The sequence below is a fragment of the Urocitellus parryii genome, chromosome 6 (genome assembly GCF_045843805.1).
Source record: "Urocitellus parryii isolate mUroPar1 chromosome 6, mUroPar1.hap1, whole genome shotgun sequence".
Taxonomy (NCBI): Eukaryota; Metazoa; Chordata; class Mammalia; order Rodentia; family Sciuridae; genus Urocitellus; species Urocitellus parryii.
The window spans coordinates 50,581,304-50,606,248 of record NC_135536.1 but is presented as its reverse complement, the minus strand read 5'-3'; the positions used below and the strand labels follow the sequence as shown (position 1 = coordinate 50,606,248).

General features: G+C 35.7%; 1 protein-coding gene across 2 annotated transcripts; it reads right to left on the bottom strand.

The window, feature by feature from the left end:
- Nucleotides 1–976: 976 nt before the first annotated feature.
- On the bottom strand, nucleotides 977–21,443 carry Gemin2 (gem nuclear organelle associated protein 2). Of its 2 annotated transcripts, XM_026411327.2 has the most exons (10): nucleotides 21,295–21,443; nucleotides 20,823–20,907; nucleotides 17,606–17,695; nucleotides 17,299–17,358; nucleotides 15,535–15,648; nucleotides 13,230–13,274; nucleotides 11,366–11,434; nucleotides 6,615–6,725; nucleotides 5,655–5,713; nucleotides 977–3,543 (listed from the first exon to the last, which is right to left on the bottom strand). In XM_026411327.2, exons 1-10 carry the CDS (start codon nucleotides 21,429–21,431, stop codon nucleotides 3,504–3,506), a joined length of 810 nt encoding a protein of 269 aa, XP_026267112.2. In that variant the 5' UTR covers nucleotides 21,432–21,443; the 3' UTR covers nucleotides 977–3,503. The 2 variants fall into 2 exon arrangements, with proteins under 2 accessions (XP_026267112.2, XP_077655879.1); XM_077799753.1 differs by lacking the exon at nucleotides 977–3,543 and having other exon boundaries at nucleotides 3,552–5,713.
- Nucleotides 21,444–24,945: the final 3,502 nt, after the last annotated feature.

Sequence of the window (24,945 nt, the reverse complement as noted above, 5' to 3'; positions counted from 1 at the left end):
TGCTGAGGATCGAACCTGGGCCCCACGCATGCCAGTCAAGTGCGCTACCGCTTGAGCCACATCCCCAGCCCATTAGAAATTCTTGTACCTCAGTAATAGAAAACAGCTGGGTTGAGAAATAGGCAAAGAACTGAAAAAACATTTGTTCAAAGAAGACATACAAATGACCAACAGGTATATGCATAAAATGTTCAACATAATTAGTTTGGGAAATGCAAATCAAAACCATAATGAGGGGCTGGGGATGTGGCTCAAGCGGTAGCGCGCTCGCCTGGCATGTGTGGGGCCCGGGTTCGATCCTCAGCACCACATACAAACAAAGATGTTGTGTCCGCCAATAACTAATAAATAAATAAATATTAAAAAAAACCATAATGAGATACCACTTCAAGCTCTTAGAATGGTGCGCACACACACACGGTGAGTTGCAGTGGGGTGCACCTGTAATTCCAGATACTTGAGAGGCTGTGGCAGAAGAATCTTTTGTTTGAGCCCAGCCTGAGTCGTTTCTTTAAAAAAAAAAAAAAGTGTAGAGGAATTAGAACCCCTATGCACTGTTAGTGACTGTAAATTGGTACAGCAGCTATGGAAAACAGCATAAAGGCTCCTAATTTTTTTTTTAAAGCATAACTACCATGTAACCCAGAAATCCACTTGTATGCATGGTCTGTTTCAGTTTCTCTCTACCTACTGACAAAAAGGTATTCGATGTTGATCCAAACACCAAAACTATTTCCCCACCTTGAGCCAACACCCATTTAACAATTCCTTTTTGCAGACATGCTAGGTAGAACATTTTACTGTCCCCTTTAGTAATACAAAGCAGCCTCTTCTGTACAAAGTTTCCTTAGTAAATGCATTGGACTGACTGATCACTCTGTTAAGAATTGAAATCACTCCCATGACACTGCAACATATTTTTTGTTTTGGGTATTGGGGATTGAACCCGGGGTGTTTTGAGTCACATCCCCAGCCCTTTAATAAAACATTTTATTTAGAGACAGAGTCTTGCTGAGTTGCTCAGAGCCTCACTAAATTGCTGAGGCTGGTTTTGAACTCACCATCCTCCTGTATCAGCCTACCCAGCTGCTGGGATTATGGGCATGTGCCACCATGCCCACCTGCAATTACTGTTAATAGCCAAAAGGTGAAAACAATCTAAGCATCTAGGGATGCAAGGATAAAAAAATATGGCATATACATACAGTGGAATATGAGCCTTAAAAAGGAAGAAAATCTTGTCATGCTTCAACATGGATGATCCTTGAATACATCATGTTAAATGAAATAAGCCAGTCACAGAAGGACAAATACTACATGATTTTGCTTATATATCTTAAGTATTCAATTCATAGAAACAAGTGTAATGATGGTTGCCAGGACTGGGGTCAGGAATAAACGGGAGTTGTTAGAGTATAGAGTTTTTGTCATGCAGGTTAAAGAAATTCCGAGATTGGCTGTACAATGTGCATATAGTTAATACTGTGTTGTACACCTAAATGTGTTTGGACAGTGGATTTCTTAGCTTTTTTACCACATAGAAAAAATATGAAGTTTGCATAGCAAAAAGCAACATGAGAATGTTAAAAGGAAAATATTTATAGTGTGTACCATAGATATAAGTGAATATTCACATTTAAAGAGCATTTATAAATTTAAAACACATCCTTTAACTCAGCAATTCCATTTCTACATTTTTTAAAAAATTGAGCCCAACTTTGGGGGAATTCTGGTCAAAGGAAAAGAAGGTTGAAAAGGAAAAAAAAACTATATATGAAAATACTAATACTGAAAACAAATTTTATATCAGGTAATGAGAACATTTAAGTACTTATGGTGAATAAGTACTTGGACTATTAGGCTGCCATTTAAAAATGAGCTTTATAGCTGGGTGCTGCGGCTCATACCTGTCATCCCACATACTCAGGAGGCTGAGGCTGAGGCAAAGGATCACAAATCCTGAACAATTAATTTAGCAAGACCTCGTCTCAAAATAATAGTTAAAAAAAATAGTTAAAAAAAAAAAAAGGCTGAGGATGTAGCTCAGTAATAAGAGTGCTTGCCTGGCATGTGCCAGGCCCTGGGTTCAACCCTCAGTACTCTTCCTGCCTGTGCCCTCCTCCCCCAAATAACTGACGACTAACAAAATATAGACAAAATTTCATCTACTTTTATTAAAACTAGAGGCACAGCTGTTGGTTGCCTGATCAGTGTTGTTTATTCCCAATGTTTATTACCTTTTCCACTTCCTTTTAGACTGAAAAGGCTTCCAACCTCATTTCCTCATCTTTAGATGATCATGTTAGACATTTGTGACCAATAGGGGAACACAGATCTGACGGGAATTCTGGAAAAGGTTTTTCTTTTGGTACTGGGGATTGAGCCCAAAGGTGCTTTATCACTGACCTAACATTCCCAGCCCTTTTAAATTTTTTTTGTTAAGACAGATTCTTCCTAAATTTGCAAAGGCTGACTGGCCTCAAACTTGGGCTCCTCCTGCCTCAGTGTCCTGAGTTGCTAGGCCCAGGCCTTTTTGTTTTGAGAAAGGGAGGGTCTCACTAAGTTGCTGAGGCTGTGATCTTCCTGCGTCAGGAATCATGACAAACTGCTGCAACTATAGGTGTGCACCACTAGCCTTTTCTGTCTTGAATAGAGACACATTGCCTTCAACTGTAGCAGCAATCTTGTTGCCATGAAGGGAAGGCTAAAGAAATCTGAGACTTTGGTATTGTTGAGTCACTGAACCAAGGCCAGTGGCCCGTTCCTCTATTTTCTTGTTCTGTGAGGAAAATAAATCCTATTTGTATAATCATTGCCACTTAAACCTTCTGTTCCTCAAGTAGAAAGCATTCCTATTTGATGCAGAAACAGATAAATTCATACAAACAAAAGACTTGTCAGAAAAATTAAAACACTCTACCTCTTAGTAGGGTATTTTTGAAAATGATTTGTTAGAAAAAGTTGTTTATGCAATAAAGCACTTAATAAACTTATTGAGCTTAAAGAGAAAACATTTGATTAATTCTGTTGTTGACTCACATTTGCCATTTAATCTAGATTATTTTCTAATTCTAAGGACATTATCTTGTTTTGTTCAAAAGTAAAACAAAGATTTGGTAACCAAAACACATTTTCAACAAAATTTATATGAAGACATGTAATGAACAATGAAATAGCACCGGGGACCTTTATAAAATTTCATCACACAGTTTCTATTCAGGCATCTTCACCAATAACTGGCACTCAATTTATTTTAAATCATGTGACTGTAGAAAACTATTCAAATTGTTCATCAAACACCAAGTGGGATTTTCCAAAGATATTTCAGAAAATCAATTCAGTCTATATTCTGTTTATCAACTTGAGTTGCACAGGTTAAAATGAAGACCTTTCACACAGTGTTGAAGAAGTGATAACAGCCTGTACTTGAATTGGCATTGCACTTCATCAGACTTAGGCTGCCTTCAGTAGAAATAGCTTCTATCCCTCAGAAATCAGCTACATCAAGATGGCTCATCAGCTAAATCACGTTGGTCAAAATACCTGAAAAATAATGTAATGTATGCACAAGTGTATTAATTATAGCACTACCTGTAGTAGTAAAAGACTATGAACAATCCAAATATTAATTGATAAAGGGGAATGATAAACTACAATACATATACATGACTGAAAACTGCACAAAAGGAACTAGAAAAATAGCTACACTGCTACAGAGTGATTTCTAGGATTAAGTGAAAAAAACATGGTACAAAATAGATTGTTCAGTATACAATAGTCTTGTAGGCACATAAGTTTACTTATACATATTTATTTATACTTTTAGAGAAAATGAAAGGATAAACGAAAAGTTAATAAAATGATTATTTATAGGAGAAAGGAGAACCGGGATAAAAGTAGATGCTAAAGTACTCCAAATGTATCTTGAATTCTGGAATGTTGTAAATATTTTATGTGATTAAAAACAGGTGCAGGGCTGGGGATGTGGCTCAAGCGGTAGCACGATCGCCTGGCATGCGTGCAGCCTGGGTTCGATCCTCAGCACCACATACAAACAAAGATGTTGTGTCCGCCGATAACTAAAAAGTAAATATTAAAATTCTCTCTCTCTCTCTCTCTCTTTAAAAAAAAAAAATTAAAAAAACAAAAAATAGGTGCAGCTGGGCCAGTGGTGCATCCTTGTAATCCCAGTGGCTCTTGAAGCTGAGACAGGAGGATTGGGAATTCAAAGCCAACCTCAGCAATGGTGAGGAGCTAAGCAACTCAGTGAAGCAGGAGTATTGCAACTTAGTATCAGCATCTTAGTGAGACCCTGTCTCAGAGTTATAAAAGGGAATGAGACTTCTTATCTGAAATTGTGAAGAAGAAAATTCATGGTAGTTTTGGTGTGGTACCTCAAACTGGAAACGTTAAAGCAACAGTACATAGTAAGGGTTTAGTTAAGATGGAAAAGGTCTTAAATTACAGGGTTTGGTACTATGTATGATTTTAGGAATTCACTGTGGGTCTTAGAATAGGATGGACTACTAAATAACATTAAAGGAAAAATCAAATACTCCTAAATTAGGACTGAAATATCAATTTGAACTCATGATTTTATTTTTCTAAGAAAGTGCATTATTTCCTAGCTCTGTTGACTGAAAAGGCCTAAAAACAATAACCAACTTAATAACCAGTCTGTAACTTCCAAATTGTGGTTTCTAAATACCAATTTTTTTTGTTATTAGAAATCATGGGGCTGGGGATGTGGCTCAAGCGGTAGCGCACTCGACTGGCATGCGTGCGGCCTGGGTTCGGTCCTCAGCACCACATAAAAACAAAGATGTTGTGTCCGCCAAAAACTAAAAAATAAATATTAAAATTCTCTCTCTCTCTCTAAAAAAAAAAAATTAAAAAAAAAAAAAGAAATCATACTCCAGGATAACCAAATTGTGAAGTCTTTTTTTTAACAGAAAAAAAGTTCTAACGAATACATGAATAGGGATTTTTTTTTTTTTTTTTGTACTGGGAATTGAATACAGGGGTGCTCTACTACTGGCCAACATCTCCAGCCCTTTTAATTTTATATTTTGAGACAGGATCTTTCTAACTTTCCCAGGCTGGTCTCAAACTTGCTATATCCCCCAAACCCCACAGTCCAGTCTCCCAGGGATTACAGGCATACAACACCATGCCTAGAAGAAACTAGATGTTGAATATGTATTCTGAAAAAGTTACCTGTTTGAGAGAGGGAGTAATGAATGTGACATTATTTATCCCAAAACTTAAATGTATTATGCAGTTTTATAAAAGTACTGGTATTAGAATAAAAACAATGATCAATGGAATAAAAACATATATATAGGAAAAGACCTAAAGTAAATATGTATTTATTGAGAATTAGAATGAGAAAAAAGTTTCCCAATAAATTTCAGGTGGAACTTAGAAATATATAGCAAATAAAAAAATGCCTCAATCTAAAAGTGAATAGGATCTAGGCAAATAAAAACTACAAATGTAGGGACTGGAGATGTAGCTCAGTTAGTAGAGTGCTTGCCTGCATGCAAGCACAAGGCCCTGTCAATTCCCAGCAAAACACACACACACACAAACACACACACACACGCGCGCGCATTTGAACAAATAAACAAAAGTCAAGAATTACTTCACTATACCTGCTAACCAAGCAGATTAATAAATTCAAGGCAGGAACTCTTTCGTCATCTTTACTGTCCTAAAATAAAGAAAGCAAATATTAAAATATAGTCTATTTCTTTAATATTTTTGAAATTTCTGTTTAAGGTGCAAAGCATGAAAATAACTTTTTTTTTCTTTCTTTTGGGTACTGGGGATTGAACTCAGACACTAAACCACTGAGCCACTTCCCCAGCCCTATTTTGTATAAATTTTAATTTAGAGATAGGGTCTCACTGAGTTGCTTAGCACCTTGCTGTTACTGAGGCTGGCTTTGAACTTAGAATCCTTTTACCTCAGCCTCCCAAGCCACTGGGATTACAGGCGTGCACATCCATGCCTGGCCCTAATTTTCACTTGAGAAATACTTAAAGTCATATTTTAAAATAAGATTGCTTGTTCAGAGGATTAATACTGTCCTGTAGGAGTTCCAGTTCTCATGGAACTAGATTAATCCTGTGACAGGGTGCTATTATAAAGTGAGTTTGGCACTTCCCCTCTTAAACTTGTGCCACTTGCTACTCTCACACATACTCCTATGTGATGACATCTGCCATGGTGTGATGTAGCCAAATGCCAACACTTAATCTTAGACTTTCAGCCTCTAAATAATTCTCATTTCTTTGTTAAAGTACTCAACCTCAGGTATTTTGTTACAGCAATACAAAATGGACTAAGACAAAGATGAAAGCCACAAGTGGCAAAACTCAAAGGCCTGAGTTATTGTCATCTTGGATATTATTCATCTACCTTCAGGCTTCCTTTTTCTGGGAAAAACATCTTTATTTTATTTAAGCTATTATTATTTGGAACTTTTTTGTTCTATGGGCTAATCTAATTCCAACTAATAAAATATTCCACATTTTTCCTATTTATTGGAAACCTCCTTTATTGCCATATAAATTGATACTTTCAATACGAAATAACAAGTTATGACTTACCACCAAGAGTCTCACTTCAGAGCACCTTCTTGCAAGCTGCCGAATCAGTGAATGAGCCTCAGGTAATAAAGGTTTTTCAAGGCAAGCCAACAAGGCATAAAGCCATCTTCCCTAAAGAGAATTTTAAAAAGTACTAAATTGTTACAATTTTTTTTTTTTTTGTAGCACGGATTTAACCCAGGGGTGCTTAACCCCTGAGCCATATCCCTAGTCCCTTTTATTTTTTATTTTGAGACAGGGTCTGGCTAAGTTACTGAGGCTGGCTTTGAACTTGCAATCCTCCTCAGCCTCCTGAGCTACGGGATTATAGGAGTGTGCCACCATGCCTGGTAAACCAGACAAATATTTAACCATAAATATAATTTATTTTTCTAAGTGTCCAATATTGTGCCTGGCTATTTGCTATAAATAATTCATAGAACATTTAACAGTATTATGTTTGGATATAGACAAAGGATCATCTGGAGAACTAGGTGATGACTCTTATAGACACATGACACTGGTCACTTTAAAATATTCCCTGATGCTCAAAGTCTTCATTTCATTAATTCTTACCACAGAAGAAAACTAAAATACTATGTATATAAATCCTTGAAAAAATTAAGATCCACTTTTCTTTGTCCACTATAGACATATATACAAATCATTATATGCTTTCCCCTAGATCCATATGAAAGAACAATTCTGAAGACAAAATAGTGTTTTGGTACTTCTACAAACATAAGCTGAATTTAGTCCCAATCCTTTCTAAAATAGGCTTTTTTTTCCAAATTACAAAATTATAATCAATTATTAGAAACAAACAAACAAACAAAAAACCAAAAACAGCATTCTTGTTATCTGGGTAAACTTTCTACTGATTTTTAAAACATCTTTTATCCTATGTATATGTATAACTTTTTTCAATAAAGTTCCATCATTATCATTTTGTAATTGTCTTTATTTATAACACATAATAAACATACCCAATGTTGTTTAACAGTATTAATGAAAGAACATCATTGGATAGTCTCAACATGGCATGTAGAAATTCCATTTAATAACATGGAAATGTTTACTATTATACATTACAAATAAAATGATGGTGTTGAAGGGTATGTAGTTCATTAAACTTTCTGAGATACAATCATCATAAGAATGGTATAACCAAGAATGGTTATATCAATTATATTTATTACAAATATAGTTTAACCAGTAAAATTATGTATACTACTAGCACTATACACAACTTAATTCTGAACAATTTCACTTTGGGGAACCCTGAAAAATATTAGGGTTTATTTTTCTTTTAGAATAAAGTTTAAATGGTGATTTATGAACACACTAAGTTCTTCAAGTAGCCCTAAATCAACAATAAGACTTTTTCTTTAAATGAAAATATTCACATCCTGGTTTGCTTAATGAGTTGTGGAATTCTCTTCTAGGTTAAAAAAAATTAAAACTTGACTAATTTTCAGCGAAACATTTATTATATAAAGCTAGTATTTAGTATTCAAATATCTTCTACACTGAGAAGTTGCTCCAAACCTCTACTGATTGCCTGTAACATATTTATACTGAGAGGTTCCTTAACATCACTGTGATTATGCTAGAAAACAAAATCAAAACCCCCAAATGAAAACAAAACGCCAAACCAAAAAGCTGAAAACTTCTAATAGGTTCACACTTGGATGATAAAATAAGGCTATATTTCTCAAAAACATTAGACAGTAATTTTAAGAAGAGAAAAAGTAGAAGATCCCCTTTTTCCTTCTACTGGTTATGATACACAAATTTCTGGTGATATATTTTTAATTTAAACACTGATATCCTCAGGATTATTTGGACAGTACAGTTACTTGGATAAAGGAATTAGATACTTTGATTTCTAAGATACAATACTCAAAATTACATTTAAAGGGTTAATGTTAAAATTCAGAGTCAGCTGTCAGTGGTTTGAAAACACCTTAATGATTCCTCTGATGATATTATAAAGACTTTTTGGTACTATGCTTTCATTAAGTAATAGGAAAGGCCAAATTTACCATCTTTTTGAGTGGATAATATTTATTTATTTACTTAGCACTACTAAAGACTAAACCCAGGACCTAAAACACACAAGGCAAGCACTCTACCACTACATCGTCAATCCTTTTTACTTTGAGACAAGGTCTTGCCAAGTTGCTGGCCTTGATTTTGCAATCCTCCTGCCTCAGCTTTCCAGGTAGCTGGGATGATAGGCATGTGCCACCATGCCTGGCTTGAATGGAAAATCTTCTTTTTTTTTTAGTTGTCAATGGACCTTTATTTTATTTAATTTTATGTGGAACTGAGAATTGAACCTAGTGCCTCACACATGCTAGGCAAGCGCTCTACAACTGAGCCACAACCCCAGCCCCTTGAATGGATAATCTTTAGAAGTTAAAAAGAACACAAAATATCTTAGAGCAAAGAATTAAAAAAAAAAAAGATTAAAAGAAGGTGTACAAATCAAATAATGTTTTAAGAGGTTACTATTAAACATAAAGAAATGATATAAATTTTTAAATTCAGTATCTAGATAAACAAGTGGCCTAAGAACACAAAGTTATCTTCTGAAGGTATAGCTAATATACCAACCCATGGGATAAATACATTTTTACTGATATCAAAAGAAATGAAAACAACATTTAATTTAAAGTAAATCTGCCTAGTTTGAAACATAAACACAACCTATAAAAAAGTTGGGTCAAACTATTCAGAGTTGCTGATGATCAAATGTTTTTAAGTTACAAAAAAGGGAATTCATATAGTTCAACTTGAATGGAATTGCAGAGAATAATAATAAATTTGAGTATACACTGCTGATGATATTATAAACCAGTTCAGGACTAGGGATATAGCTCAGTTAGTAGAGTGCTTGCCTTGCATGCACAGGGCCCTGGGTTTAATCCTCAACAACACACACACACACACACACAAAAGATGAAGCATATATAAACCAGTTCATTTCTTTTTTTTTTTTTTAAAGAGAGAGTGAGAGAGAGAAGGAGAGAGAGAGATAGAATTTTTAATATTTATTTTTAGTTTTCGGCGGACACAACATCTTTGTTTGTATGTGGTGCTGAGGATCGAACCCGGGCCGCACGCATGCCAGGCAAGTGCGCTACCGCTTGAGCCATATCCCCAGCCCCCAGTTCATTTCTTAAGGAGAACAATCTCGCAAAATGTAACAAAGGCTTATAGAAATTTGGTCCAATAATTCTAAATTAGAAATATCCTGAGAAATTAATGTGAATTTTTATAATTTAATCATGACTGCAAAACATAAGAAAGAATGCAAGTGGTCAATAATTTAATTCCCAGTACTGGTGGGGGGAGGGGGGCGGAATGGGCCAAGTACATGGTATAATAAGAATTTAAGGGCTGGGGATATAGCTCAGTGGGTACAGTGCTTGCTTCACATGCACAAGGCCATGGGTTCAATCCTTAGTACCACAAAAAAAAAAAAAAAAAAAAAAAAAAGAATGAAAAAAAAATGTGAAAAAACAAACAAACAAACAAACACACGTTGGTCACCAGGGCTGGGGGTACAACTTGGTGTTAGAGAGCTTGCCTAGCATGTGTGAGGCTCTGGGTTCAATACCCAGCACAACAACAATATATATATATATTTCATTGTATTTATGGAAGTGACTTATCTAAGCCACTTTGCTGAGGTAGTCTGGGAAGCTTAATATCTGTTACACAATGTTGCTTATTTGTCTTTCCCAGGAGACTATAAGCTTCTAGAGGGCAAAGATTATATCTTATGCTTTGATAAAGAGCTCTGAACCTGGATATACTCTAGTGAATATCCTAAAATGTGAAAAATCAAAGGACGGCATCCTTTTTTTTTTTTTTTTTTTTGGTTTCAGAATTGAACTCAGGGGTATTTAATCACTGAGCCACCTCCCCAGCCCCTTTTTTATATTTTTATTTAGAGACAGGGTCTCACTGAGTTGCTTAGGCCCTTGCTAAGTTGATGAGGCTGATTTTGAACTTACAATCCTCCTACCTCAGCCTCCCAAGGCTCCGGGATTACTGGTGTGTGCCACTCTGCCCAGTTGAATGATAACATTTCTTAAAATCATAAATTAGGAGGAGTAATTATGTAACTTATTTATTTAATATCCACCAAATTTACCCAAATTTAAAGTGAGAAATGAGCTGTGAATACAAAGCAATTAAATAAAGGGATAGTGCAGCAGAATTGTTAGGAATAAAGATTCTACAGTCAGATTGCCTGGGCTTAAATCTAAGTTCCGCCATTTATAAGCTGTGTGATCCCAAGCAATCTACCAAACCCTTTGTGTTTTAAATTCCTTATCTGTAATGCCATTTTTTATATGATTTTGTGGTCTGAATTTCTAGGCCATCTTATAAAATGCATTTCAAACTTGTTCAAGCTAGTGCTACTCCAAATATAGCCTGCAAATTGATTATCAGTCTGTAACCTAATTGTTAGTGATCTTCATGAGATAAACAGCTTGCACAAGGATATAAATCAATTCTTTAGTTGATATTTTTTCCCTAAAGCAAAGCTTTCTCAACAAAGGAAATAGCATATTGATTTGTAATCTAGTATAAGCTCTGAATTTTATTACAAACAAGCACATTTTTGTATGTATGTGTGTGTGTGTGTGTGTATATACACACACACACACATTTAAATATAAATACTATAGAGTGACATCTTATTATAAATATATATAACCTGCCTGCATTATGAAATAAAAAAGATGCAATACTACCAATTCTGGAGTAAAGTCTCTTTCTCCAAACCAATTACTCAGATATTCCAAGACACTAGTTACTGTTGCCTAAAAAAAAGAAGATAGAATAGGAAAGAGTTGTATTAGTAATAAAGTATTTACAAATTTAACAGGAATTCCACAAAGCTTAGTTAGAAAACTGACTAGTAATTTGCTTAGATGTCTCACCTAGTAAGGAAAGATTTTTAAGACAAATATATTTATTCTGCTTGGGTTTTTTGTTTTTTGATTTTCTTTTTTTGTAGTGCTGAGGACTGAATCAAGGACCTCTCCCATGCTAGGCAAGCATCCTACCACTCAGCTACAATCCCAGCCCAACACAAATATTCTTACATTCTCAAGTATCAACTAAGGCTTTAGTTTTAATCTTAGGATTTAGTTTGTAATTACTAATTTTAGTTTGTAACTACTTGAAAAAATTCATCTGCTCTTAAAAGGTCAAATCTAGGGCTGGAGTTGTGGCTCCATGGTAAAGCACTTGCCCAGCATGTGTGAGGCACTGGGTTCGATTCTCAACACCCATATAAATAAATGAATAAAATAAAGGTCCATGAACATCTAAAAAAATATTTTTTAAAAAAAGGTCAAATCTAAAAATTAGCTAGAGACAGATCTCTTTTAGAACTATACAGATTAAATCACTATTGAAAATATTATCTGCAAACAAGTTCACATTATACATTTGGTATGCATATATGTGGGTACTTATAAAAAAAAATCATGCTGATGAAACTTACTATGACCATTAAGGTATCTAAATGCAAATGATCAACTTAGTGAAACTACCATCTAGAATGATTTCCAGTTGAATACGACACTCAAAAAAAAATTTTTTTTTTATCTTCCAAGGGTATTTAGTGCTATGTAAAAGCAAAACAAAGTATTTATCTTTTAAATGGATAACAGAGTCCCTACTCCTGAAAGACTGAAGAACCAAATTCTATACTTCTCCCCTTTTGATCCTAATCTTTACCTTTTGATCCCAATCTTACATAATATGTCGGATACCTAGACCTAGAAATGTTAAACTAACCTTAATAATTCATTCAAACTTCAGTGTCTGAAATGTACATAAATGAATACCCTGGCACCATAATAAAAAGCATGAGCCCTAGAGTTAGATTTATCTGGCATAGAATACCAGTGCTTTTACTTGCTGAAAAACCACCAGCCAGTAATTCTTTTTTTTTTTTTGCACTGAGGAATGAACCCAGGGGTGCTTTACCACTAAACTATATCTATCCTCAGCCCTTTTTATGGTTAATTTCAAGACAAGGTATTGCTAGGTTGCCAAGGCTAGTCTTGAACTTACAATTATCCTGCCTCAGCCTCCTGAGTTGCGGGGATTACAGGCATGTACCACCACACCTGACTACGTGCAAGTTACTTACCCTTAAATTTTGTTTCCTCACTTATAAAAAAATGATTATTAATAATAACTCCCCACAGGTCCCCACAGACTGGACATGGTGGTGCATGTCTGTAATTCTAGCACCTCAGGAAATTGAGGCAGAAGAATTGAAAGTTCAAAGCCAGCCTCAGCAAAAGTGAGGCACTACACAACTCAGAGAGACCTTGTCTCTAAATAAAATACAAAATAGGGCAGGGGATATAGCTCAGTGGTCAAGTGCCTCCAAGTTCAATCCCTGGTATCCTCCAAAAGAAGAAAGAAAGAAAAATAATAACTCCCCACAAAGGGATATAATAAGGATTAAAAAGAACCACTGAAGAGCATACAAGAAGGTGTTGCATGTTGTAAATATTAAATAAATGTATTCGAATACTTCTATACACACTGCAAACAAAATAATGCATATAATATCATTATTAGATGGATTTTTACCTGATTCATTCTGCTAACAATACTAAGCAATGGAGGAAAACCAATCTGAAAGAAAAAAATGAGACTGAAATCTATTAATGCATATAAGAAAGATCTTCATTTTTTCCCCAAACAAGTTAATTTCTTGCTACACAGTTATTTAGTAATACAGATAAAAGAAAAAAAATGTTTCACTGCCCATTATGAGACATTCTAGAAACTATTGTTTGTAAGGCCCAACAAAATAATATCTCAAAATGTGAATATATAAATTTAAAAATAATTTTAGTAACAAAAATGTCATAAGCATGAAATTTTAAAAAAGGTACTTGAAAAAGTTAAATATAGTCAATAAAATTATAACACATTGTTATATTAATATATCATAGACACTATTTAAAAATCTTCAGTGAAAGTTAAAGTTTTCAGCAATTAAGGGCATTTGAATTAGAATGGTATTTTTTAAACCTAATCTGACTCAATTTTTAAAGTATACTGCTAGGCACAGTGGGATTACAGAATCCCACCTATTTGGGATGCTAAAACAGAAGGATTACAAATCTGAGGCTAGCCTGCTAACTTAGTGAGACTCTGTCTTAAAAACTGAAAAAAGCTGGTGATGTGTAACTCAGTGGTAGAGCATCCCTAAGTTCAAGCTCTCAAACATCAAAAAAAAAAAAAAAAAAAAAAAAAAAAAAAAGAAAGAAAGAAAGAAAAGAAAGAAAGAAACCAACCAGCCAACCACTATGGACTTAAACAAAACTTCAGAACTAATGCATTAAACTTTATGTCCTTAAATGATCTTTCTAACATGGTATGTTTTTACTTGTCTATATTCTATTAACAAGGTAAATAAATACATTTCTTTACAAAATTAAAACTTTTAAATGTAGTATACATTAAGTATATTATCTAAAAGAATAATAGGTTGTCTAAGAAAGAGTGTCAAATTAGCTTCCCTAAAGATTTTAGTCTATTTATACTCCCACACTAGTTAGAAGAGTGCCTGTTTTCCCAGGCTTTGTCAAAACAATATATCAAACTTTCTTTGCCAATATGTTGACCTGAAAAATTGTAGATCAGCAGAGGTATAAAGTTATAGTTCTATTATAAGTGAAGTTGGGAATATTCTCATGTAAGAACAATTTGTATTTCCTTTCTGTAAGATGTCTATATCTTTTGACGGTTATTTGTTTTATTTTGTTTTGGGGTGGAGGCTAATTCTTGGCTTTTTAATGATTTTTGGAGTTCTTTATATTTTGAAAATACATTTATTTTGTTTTGTTTGCAGTACTGGGACTTGAACCCAGTAATGTTCTACCACTGAACTACGTCCACCCCCACTTTTTCTTTATATTTATTTAATTTTTTAATTTTAGGTAGACACAGTATCTTTGTTTTATTTTTATGTAGTGTTGAGGATCGAACCCAATGCCTCATGCATGCTAGGCGAGCACTCTACTGCTGAGCCACAAACCTCAGCGCCCCCATCCCCTTTTATTTATTTTTCAGACGTGGTCTTGCTAAGTTGCCCAGGCTGACCTCAAACTTGAGATCCTACTGCCTCAAGCTGGGATTCTGGTATGAGTCACTGTGCCTGGCCTGGAAAAAAATAAGTTTTAAACAGGAAAAAAACAATATGGTACCATATCTGTTGAATAGAACAATATAACATAGGAAGTAGTAATGAAGATGTATGCAATGTGTTCTATAGGAACATCTGCAAACCCAGAGGCAGATAAATTCTGAAAGACAAGGAGCTGGCCACATAATTATGATTAAAGTCATGTAAAATTTAAGTATACCCCCAACATTTCATCTCTTAAATATGCGATTTACTGGAGGATCTTTCTAACAGTGTCATGTTTTCTTTTGCTTCCGTGACTACTTACAATGCTTTATGTGACCTATACCTAGTCATTTAAAAAACCCAAATCCTATCCAACTCAAAATTATTACATAGTTAAAACGTAAGAGATAAGAAGTCAATCTAGATTAAGCCAGAGTAAATTATTTTTGAAACTTCGTAAGTTACAGAATCTATAAGCTAAGTCAGTGGTTGGCAAATATTTTCTATAAATAGTCAGATGGTGAATATTTTTAGGCTTTGCAGGTCACATATAATTTCACTACATGTAAACATTTTATTTGTTTGTTTCTTTTTTTACAATCCTTTTGAAATATAAAACCACTCTAAGTTTATGAGGTGTATAAAAACAGGTTATAGTCTATATTTGGCCCATGTTGTAGTTCACTGACCCCTTTAAACTAAGTGATAAACCAAAATTAAAATACTTTTTGTTTTGTTTATCCACATATTACCTACTTGTACATAATCAATTCCAGGACTTTCATTTGTAGCTGGTCCAATAGCCCCTTCAGCACATAACCTTTCACCCAGACAAAATTTTTTCCAGCCTTCTTCATCTTCAGATTTTGGCTGAAAGATGAAAAAGAAATTAACTTTTTTCCAGGTATTTATTTTTATACTGAACACTAAAAATAGAAATAAGGATCTCCCATATCCCTACACCTCAATACAAAGATACAGTACCAGTTAAGGGGAGAATTGTGTCCCCAAATTAATATGTTGAAGCCCTAACCTTCATCTAGTACCTTAAGCTGTGACTGTATTTGCAGATAGAGCCTTTAAGGAAATGATTAAACTTAAATGAAGGCTCTATGGTGAGCTCTAATCCAATCTGACTAGGAAATCTGAATACTCCAGGAGTTTATTTTTTCCCTCCTCTGAAGATAAATAGCCTTTATTAGATTCTCAGAAGCAATATGTGATTCCCCAAAGATTAAAAATGACTGCTTGAGGGCTGGGGTTATGGCTCAGTGGTAGAGCGCTTGCCTAGCATGTATGAGGCATATGACTGCTTGAGGGCTGGGAATATGGCTCAGTTGATAGAGTGCTTGCATAAGGCCCTGGGTTCAATCCCCAGTACCACCAAAAAAAAAAAAAAAAAAGACTGCTTGGAACACCATATCCATTTCTTTCTTCCCCATCTCCTATTTTTACTTGGAAGAGTTCACCTAGCTTCTGAAGAGCTTAAAATTATATATAAACTGAAAAAATGCAGAAAATATAATTTTCCAATATGTATGACAGGTTTCACTATTATGTCGTCATTACAGTAAAGCTGAGATGATACCCTGTAACCATGTGAGTTTACTACATGGCACCATTATCCTTCTAGGAAAACCCAATAACCCTTATTCAGTCTTTTATAATACTGAAAATATATTGATTTCCTAAAAAGCAACTATTCAGCTAAGCACAGTGGAACATGCCTATAATCCCAGCTACTAGAGAGACTGAGGTAGGAGGACAGCAAGTTTAAGCCAGTTTGAGATAGTGAGACCCTATCTCAAACAAAAACAAAAACAAAAAAAAGAAACAACAAAAGGTACTGTTCAGAAGAATTCTTAAAAACTAGAGAGATCAAATAATGCCTATTTGTCAATCTAAATGAAAAATTAGAACCAGAGATAATAGTTAACCACAGGCATATTAAAAGAGGTTGATGCAAGGGGAAGTTTTAAGACAAGAATGAAGGTTATGTCAGAGGTTTCAAAATAATAATATTTGAGCATAGTGATTAAAAACAAAACTGGAGTCATTCTGAAGTTGAACAGACAATTGCCTAGCAGATATCCTTGTAGAAGTTCTTTTGATAAGGTTGCAGTGTTCTTAGTGCAAGGTTGTAGGTTGGCAGAATCCTTTATGATGGACTATTTGGCAACCATGCATAAGAATCGTTCATTACTTCCTGGCTTTCTTTACCTTTAATTGTTGCAGTTGACAAAAGTAGCTCCATTTTGATTATGACAACTTTTACATTTCTTTCACATATCCAAGTCTGCCCAAGATATGGTGGATTAAAACAGTAATGAAAATACCAACTTGCACTACGGGTTATTTTTCAGGCTACTAATATAATGGCATTGTTACTATTAAATAATGGTATGTGAAAGAGAATTAAAATAATATAGACTAAGCAAATGAATCCTTGAAGACTGGAAATAAATATGGATATTTCATACAGGTATACATTGTAAAACTTAAACTGATAAGCTTACATACCATAGTCACATTACTGTCCAACTGTTGTGATTTCCAGTGACTTCTATGTTTGTTCACACTCTAAAGGAAGAAAGGTTGGACAGTGATTCACAAGATGAGTAACTGAAATCACTTTTCACACAAAATTCTAACCACTCTAAAACTTGGAAAATAAGTTACAAACTGTAACATACCAATGATAATAATTAAAAAATTGATTCATAAATATTCTATATGCTTTAAAATCACATATCTTAGCTTTCCAATTATAGTCTAAGAAAAGCAATAAAATCTGAAGAGGGTTTAATTGATTAAATTTGATACTTACCTGTCGAACAGTTGAAAACTGTGCTACTTGTTGCTGTTGCCACTTAAGTGTTGGGGAATAACCTTCAGGGGCAGGTTGGCATCCTGAAAGCTAGAGATCATTTCCTAAATGTTAGCATCAACCTCTCATACTTCTACAAAGTAAAAGCAAGATGAAAAATATATAAAACAAGTGAATAACTAAGTCTACCTAAGAAAAAAGGAATGGGGATATAGCTCAATAGTCGAGTACTTCCTTAGCATACACAATGCCCTGGGTTCAATTCCCGGCAACACCTCTGCACCAAAGAAAACAAAGCCCCCCAAAAGCAAAACAAAACTAGATCAGGTTTGGTGGCACACATCTGTAATCTCAGCTCCTCAGGAAGCTGAAGCAGGAAGATCTCAAATTCTGAAGTCAACCTGGGCAATTTAGCAAGACCCTATCTCTTTTTTTTTTTTTTTTTTAAAGAGAGAGAGAGAGAGAGAGAGAGAGAGAGAATTTTACTCTTTAATTTTTAGTGGGCACAACATCTTTGTTTGTATGTGGTGCTGAGGATCTAACCTGGGCCGCACGCATGCCAGGCGAGCGCGCTACCGCTTGAGCTACATCCCCAGCCCAAGACCCTATCTCAAAGTGAAAAAAATAAATGGAGTTGGGAATGTATATAGCTCAGTAGTAAAGCTCTTTCCTAGTATGTACAAGGCCCTGGGTTCAATGTGTACAAGGCCCTGGGTTCAATGCCTAGCATTGACAACAAAGAAAAAAAAAAAGATACTTTTTTGCTGGGTTTCAGTTCTCGCAACTAAAAGGCTCAGGGGTCACTCCAGATAAACTGGGCTAACTGGGCTGCATGAAATAACCACACAAGAGAAACAAATACCTTTTTCTTTGGGGTCGCTGTGATGGCTCCTCCGACCTTAAGGGTCCTCAGAAAGAGAGAGAGCAAGAGCATGTGCTGACCCCTTTTACTGAGAAGTTATTTAAATGAAGCAAGGGGTCAGGTTTTAGGGGGCTGAGTCTATCTTCATAATGTCCACTGTCAGCAGGTTGACTGACACCTGGGTAGGCCACACCCAAGGGCACAGTAAGAAAAGGGGACACACACAAGGTACTTCCATGGAATATTCTATCCTAAACAGGGCAAGGGGTTATATTATAAAGGAACAGGTGAGCATAGCTTCACCCATGGGGCTGTAGCAAGACACATCCAGACATGAGACCAACCCTCAGACCCAAGATGGGTGGGGAAAGTTTTGCCACATTTCTGCAACTGAGTGCCTCAGCACCCAGCCGGGGAGTGTAACTCAGTCACGTTTAAGGTTGGTCTCCCACACTTTTTACAGGTGCAAAATAGCAGGCATTTCACTTTACAATTTAGTCTCAGTTAAAAATGTTAGGACAGCAATGGAGGGTAAGGCAGGATGATTGCAAATTCCAGGCCAGCCTCAGTCACTTAGTGAGGTCCTAAGCAACTCAGTGAAACCCTGTATCAAAATAAAAAATAAAAAGGACTAGGGATGTAGCTCAATGGTAAAGCATCTCTGGGTTCAATCCCCAGTATCCCCTCCCCAAAAAAGTTAGGAAAAGATCTTCAGCCACTTTAACAAAAAAAAAAAAAATCTGGAATGGGGCTGAGGATATAGCATAGTGGTAGAGTACTTGCCTAGCATGCATGAAGCCCTGGGTTCAATTCTCAGCATAGGGAAAAAAAAATTGGAATGGTTTATAGTTGGAGTTTCTAAGAAATTTAAATGATGTAAACCCTAAATGTATAATTCAGTCCTACCATTCTATAACTGCAAAACATAAAATGAGAGGTATACTTTAAATAAAGAAGTTTGGTATGGGCATAATACATTTAAAGAATCTTGACTTTAAAAAGTCTACTTGTTTTCTAAAACAGTGCATAGTTCACAACTGATTACATATAACCTTGTAACAATATTTAGTGGGGTCACTTTTTAAGTATTGTGTATATAAGACACCATGTTCTATGAATCAAAAACTTCTGAAAAGAAGTTATATGAAACATTATAGTGTCTGAATTAAAATTGTCTTACTATAAGTCTGATATAATGGAACTATTCAGAACATATAAAGGAAATTATTAAAACTTTAAAATGACACTTCCCTTTAACTTTAGAGATATTATTCTATGACTATTTAATAGTTCTCTTTCATTTATTGATCATGTTTATTTTCTTCAAAAGAAGGGTTACAATTACATATTTCATTTGCTTGTTTACTCTCTGCCTTCCCTAGGAGAGTATAAACTCTGGGAGGGTAAGAACTTTTTCTTTCTTTTCTTTTTTTGTGGTGCTGGAGATTGAATGCAGAGGTGATCCATCACTGAACTGTATCTGTAGGTCCTTTTCATTCTTTATTTTGAGACAGGATCTCCCTAAATTACCTGAGGATCTTACAATCCTCTTGCCTCTTGCCTTTGCCTCCCAAGTCCCCCAGATTATAGAAGTATGCCACCAACTCTGCCAGGTAAGACTTTTCTATATTATCCTTTGTTGTGTTCTAGTGCCTGGCACAACTTAGTTGCCCAATAAAAAGTGTGCTGAACCTGGGTACAGGGGCGAACAACTGTAATCCCAGAGGCTCAGGAGGCTGAGGCTGGAGGATCTCAAGTTCAAAACCATCCTCAACAAAAGTGAGGCACTAAGGAACTCAGTGTGACCCTGTCTATAAATAAAATGCAAAATACTGCTGGGATGTGGCTCAGTGGTCCAGTGCCCCTGAGTTCAATCCCCACCAAAAAAGAGTGCTGGATAAATAAGTGAATGAAAATGCCCACAGTTGCAAGTAACAAGAAAGGTTTAAGACATTTGGGTTTTTACTCTTAAAAAGTGATATCAGGGCAAATTCAGAACGTGCAAAACTACATTAGATAAGATTAAACACCAGTTCAATAATAATGATCAAGACAGAGCCAGAAAAAACTTACCAAAAAAAAAAAAAAAAAAGTAACAGAGACTCCTTTAGGACACGATTATGTCCTTAAAATAAGATGATCAAGTCACTACAAATATCAGTGTTACTGAAAAATCTCTGGAGAAAGTCAACTGTCTCTATGGAGGAAAAAGTACAAGACAATGTCTCTCTTTGTAGGGACGAAATCTTACCTACACCATAATTTATACTATTGGATAGTGTAAGAAGAGCCTTAGTGTGTTAGACAGACAGACAAACGGACAGACAAATCTCCCAGATGGTTATTAAAACTCACAGAAACATTCACACTTTGCTTTCTTTTCAACTTCTTTGGGTCAATTTGAGCTACCACAACATCTGGACACTGAGCAGCTTCGATCCTAAGAATAAGTAATAAACGCAAGAAACTTAATTACTATTGTGCTTTGCTCATGTAATAAAACAAGTGATTCATTTTAATTCATTATGAAATCAGAAAAAATGTCTAGACTTCCGATAGAGGTACTAAACAACAAACATATGTCCGAAATTATTTAGATTAAAAGCAAGGAAATCCAAGAGCATGTCTTATGTGTGCAATCAAATTCAAAGGGAATTCGCCCGTGTCAGGAAATAATCCTGAGATTTTGAGCAGTCCCTATTTCGCGAGAGATTGGGACTAGAACAGAGGCGGGGCTTTGTGGCGCACGGGTGTAGATGGGCAACAGGCGCTGTGCCCTGGACCTGGGCGGATAACCAGCCCACCCGCACAGAGCCGAATCACTCACTGAACACGCCTCAGGTATTCCTGAGGCGTCCTCGGAGGTACCGAGGGGTCGAAACCTTCCGCCAAGTCGCAGGGCTCCACCGGCAATAGCCGGGGCATCAACTCTTCCACTGCAGACTCCGATGGTACCCACGCCATGGCCTTGGATGAGGCCGGCCCTGAGCAGCGCATGCGCCTAGTGCAGGTCATGGCGCAGGCGCACAATCAGGCAACTTTGGCGCGGAGTTGAGCAAGCGGCTGGGCGGAACGGAGAAACTGCGCGTGCGCAAGCCTGTTGCTTTTCCTCGACATTTACACTCCGGCGCTGTGTGGCCCTGTCGGAGTTTAATTCATGCAAAAGTTATCCTGAATTGTTTCTGAAGACTGTGGGTGAACTTTTATGCATTCCTAATAGTGTTTTTTAAATTAATGAGCAATATTAGTATAATATTCATTTATGGAATGCTAAATTCTTCAACCTCTGGTAGGCAATTTACATTGCACCTTAAAATTGATAACATCTGGACATTGAGCAGCTTCCAATCCTACGGATAAATAATAATCGCAAGACATATTAATTGGTATTATTTGCTTGTTTTACTCATGTAGTAAAACAAGCGATTCATTTTAGTTAATTATGAAATCAGAAAAGGAAAAAAAAAATCAAGTTGATCCAAAGAAGTTGAAAAGAAAGCAAAGTGCGAAAGGGTGTTTTTTTCCGGTTTCGAGGGGTAGAAGGTGACCTAAAAAGTGGTTAAGTATTGTGACTTTCTCCTAAAGAGACAAGTCCAATCTAGATTTATTTGATGCCAAATGAATGAAAAATTAATTTTTTGCTGAGATTTCTCCTGCTTGGCCACTTCAAAGATTGCTTTATTTTTATTTGAAATGATTATTACTCCTGAGGTAGCTATCACCTCCCCACAACTCTTTTTTTTTAATGACAGCAGAATGCATTACAATTCTTATTACACATATAGAGCACAATTTTTCATATCTCTAGTTATATACATAGTATATTCACACAAATTCATGTCTTCAGACCTGTACTTTGGATAATAATGATCACCTCTGCACCCAACAACCACTTTCCACCTCACTTCTGACCCCATGCCCCCTCCCTTCCCCTTCAACCCCTCTGCCCTATCTAGAATTGGTCTGTTCCTCCCAGCTCTGGGCTCCCCATCCCACTATGAATCAACCTTCTTATATCAAAGAAAACATTCGAATTTGTTTTTTTGGGGTTGGCTAACTTCACTTAGCAGTTATCTTCTCTAACTCCATCCATTTACCTGCATATGCCATGATTTTATTCTCTTTTATTGTTGAGTAATATTCCATTGTGTATATATGCCACACTTGCTGTTTTTAAAAGAAAAAAAAAAATCTCTGCTTATGCAGGAATAGTGCTAGGGAAAAAGCTAATGCCAGCACCTACACATTATTATTGTTATTAGGTCAATCTTGTGAGTTAGGTACTATTATATTCATTTTACAGATAGGAAACAAGGCAGGAATGGATTAAGTAGTTTGTGTTGGGTCACAAAGTGCAATAAATAATTGGAGTATTATATCTGAATCTAGACATACTGTGAATGAATTCAATTAATTTACAAACTGATGTTTAATAAGACTTTAAGAAAAAGCACTGCCTTTAACTTGCAAAGAAATGACTTCAAACCTAGTGTAACTCTTTTTTTTAAAAATTTTTATTGTTGGTTGTTCAAAACATTACATAGTTCTTGACATATCATATTTCACATTTTGATTCAAGTGGATTATGAACTCCCATTTTTACCCCGTATACAGATTGCAGCATCACATTGGTTACACATCCGCTGTTTTACATATTGCCATACTAGTGTCTGTTGTATTCTGCTGCCTTTCCTATCTTCTACTATCCCCCCTCCCCTCCCCTCCCCTCCCCTCCCCTCCCCTCCCCTCCCCTCCCCTCCCCTCCCATCTTCTCTCTCTCTACCCCATCTACTGTAATTCATTTCTCCCCCTTGTTTTTTTTTCCCCCTTTCCCCTCACTTCCTCTTGTATGTAATTTTGTATAACCATGAGGGTCTCCTTCCATTTCCATGCAATTTGTATTTTACATTTATGTGGTGCTGAGGATCGAACCCAGTGCCTTGTGCATGCTAGGCAAGCACTCTACCACTGAGCCACAATCCCAGACCCCTAATGTAACTCTTTTTTTTTTTTTTTTTTTTTTTTTTTTTTATTGTTGGTCGTTCAAAACATTACATAGTTCCTCATACATCATATTTCACAGTTTGATTCAAATGAGTTATGAACTCCCAATTTTCTCCCGTATACAGATTGCTGCATCACATCAGTTACCCTTCCATTGATTGACATATTGCCTTTCTAGTGTCTGATGTATTCTGCTGTCTATATTATTCTCTACTATCCCCCCTCCCCTCCCCTCCCCTCCCCTGTTCTCTCTCTACCCCTTCTACTGTAAATCACTTCTTCCATTTGAATTATCTTGTCTTACCCCTCCTTTCCTCTTATATGTCATTTTGTATAACCCTGTAACTCTTAATTGAAGATAAAATGAGGACAATGTTTAGGTTAAGAGCTAAGGAATTAGTGCTTACAATTTTTTTATTCATATTTTAGTTTTTTTTATTGTTTTTTTAGATGGACACAATATCTTTTTTTTTTTTTTTATTTTTATGTGGTGTTGAGGATCGAACCCAGCACCCCGCGCATGCCAGATGAGCGTGGTACGCTTGAGCCACATCCCCAGCCCTAGTGCTTACAATTTTAACTAGACAGTTCGGGGACAGAAAAACACTGCCTGGCTGCAGTCAAACTAGAAAGTTATTTGTTTAAATATTTTTCACTGATTTTGGAGAAACAGATTTAGAAGAAATACAGAGAAATAATTGTATTTCCCTACATATTGGTGATAATAACAAATTTGAAAAAGTAAGCCGTGACTGTATTTCTGGATTTTCTTACAAATACAATTTCAAAATGTGAATTGTTAGCAGTTTTATCCTGTTTTTCTGGAGAAATGAACAGATGATTATGTAGCCAGCCACCAATGGAACAAAGCTTAACACTGGATTCTGCACACATATGTGGTGTCAGAACTACCCATGGATCAAGAAAGAAAGGAGAAGAAAAGCAGGAACTAAGGTGGTCTTAGGAAATAAATTATTTTTTCAAAAGAAGAGGTGAGTAATAAGTGTACTAATGATTCTGTAATGAGTTTATTCAGGACAGAGGAAAATAAATTTTATAAGGGTAGCTTTCTGTTATTTCAAATGCAGTCTAACTTAAAATAATTAGTAATGAACTTTGGAAAATAATTTTAATATAATTAAAAACTGGAATTGGTACTAAGTATTTTTTAATGTTTCTGAGAGATATGAGACATGTAAGAATAAGCTATATTTGGTTGATAAAATTATTCTGAAAAAATTCTTAAACTTTGGAAAGCTGAACTTCTAAATCTATAACTGTCATCTAACCTCTCCTCAGGAAGAACTTTTCTGAGGTATCGACTTTCTTCTGGTTCCAGTTTTTACAGATTTCCAGTCAGTTTTCAACTTTCAATGAAAAGATTTTTGTGGGTAAGTACTTTTTTATTTTTTAGTTGTAGTTGGACACAATACCTTTATTTATTTATTTATTTATTTTTTATGTGGTGCCGAGG

Bases quoted from the DNA above. Each gene is read 5' to 3' on its own strand.
- Gemin2 (XM_077799753.1), bottom strand. From the start codon at position 21,431: ATGGCGTGGGTACCATCGGAGTCTGCAGTGGAAGAGTTGATGCCCCGG. The intron at 17,696-20,822 runs GTGAGTTTTAAT...AATGATCTCTAG, and splicing joins AGCAAAGTGTGAATGTTTCT to CTTTCAGGATGCCAACCTGC. The intron at 15,649-17,298 runs GTATGTAAGCTT...TTCATCTTTCAG, and splicing joins TGGACAGTAATGTGACTATG to CCAAAATCTGAAGATGAAGA.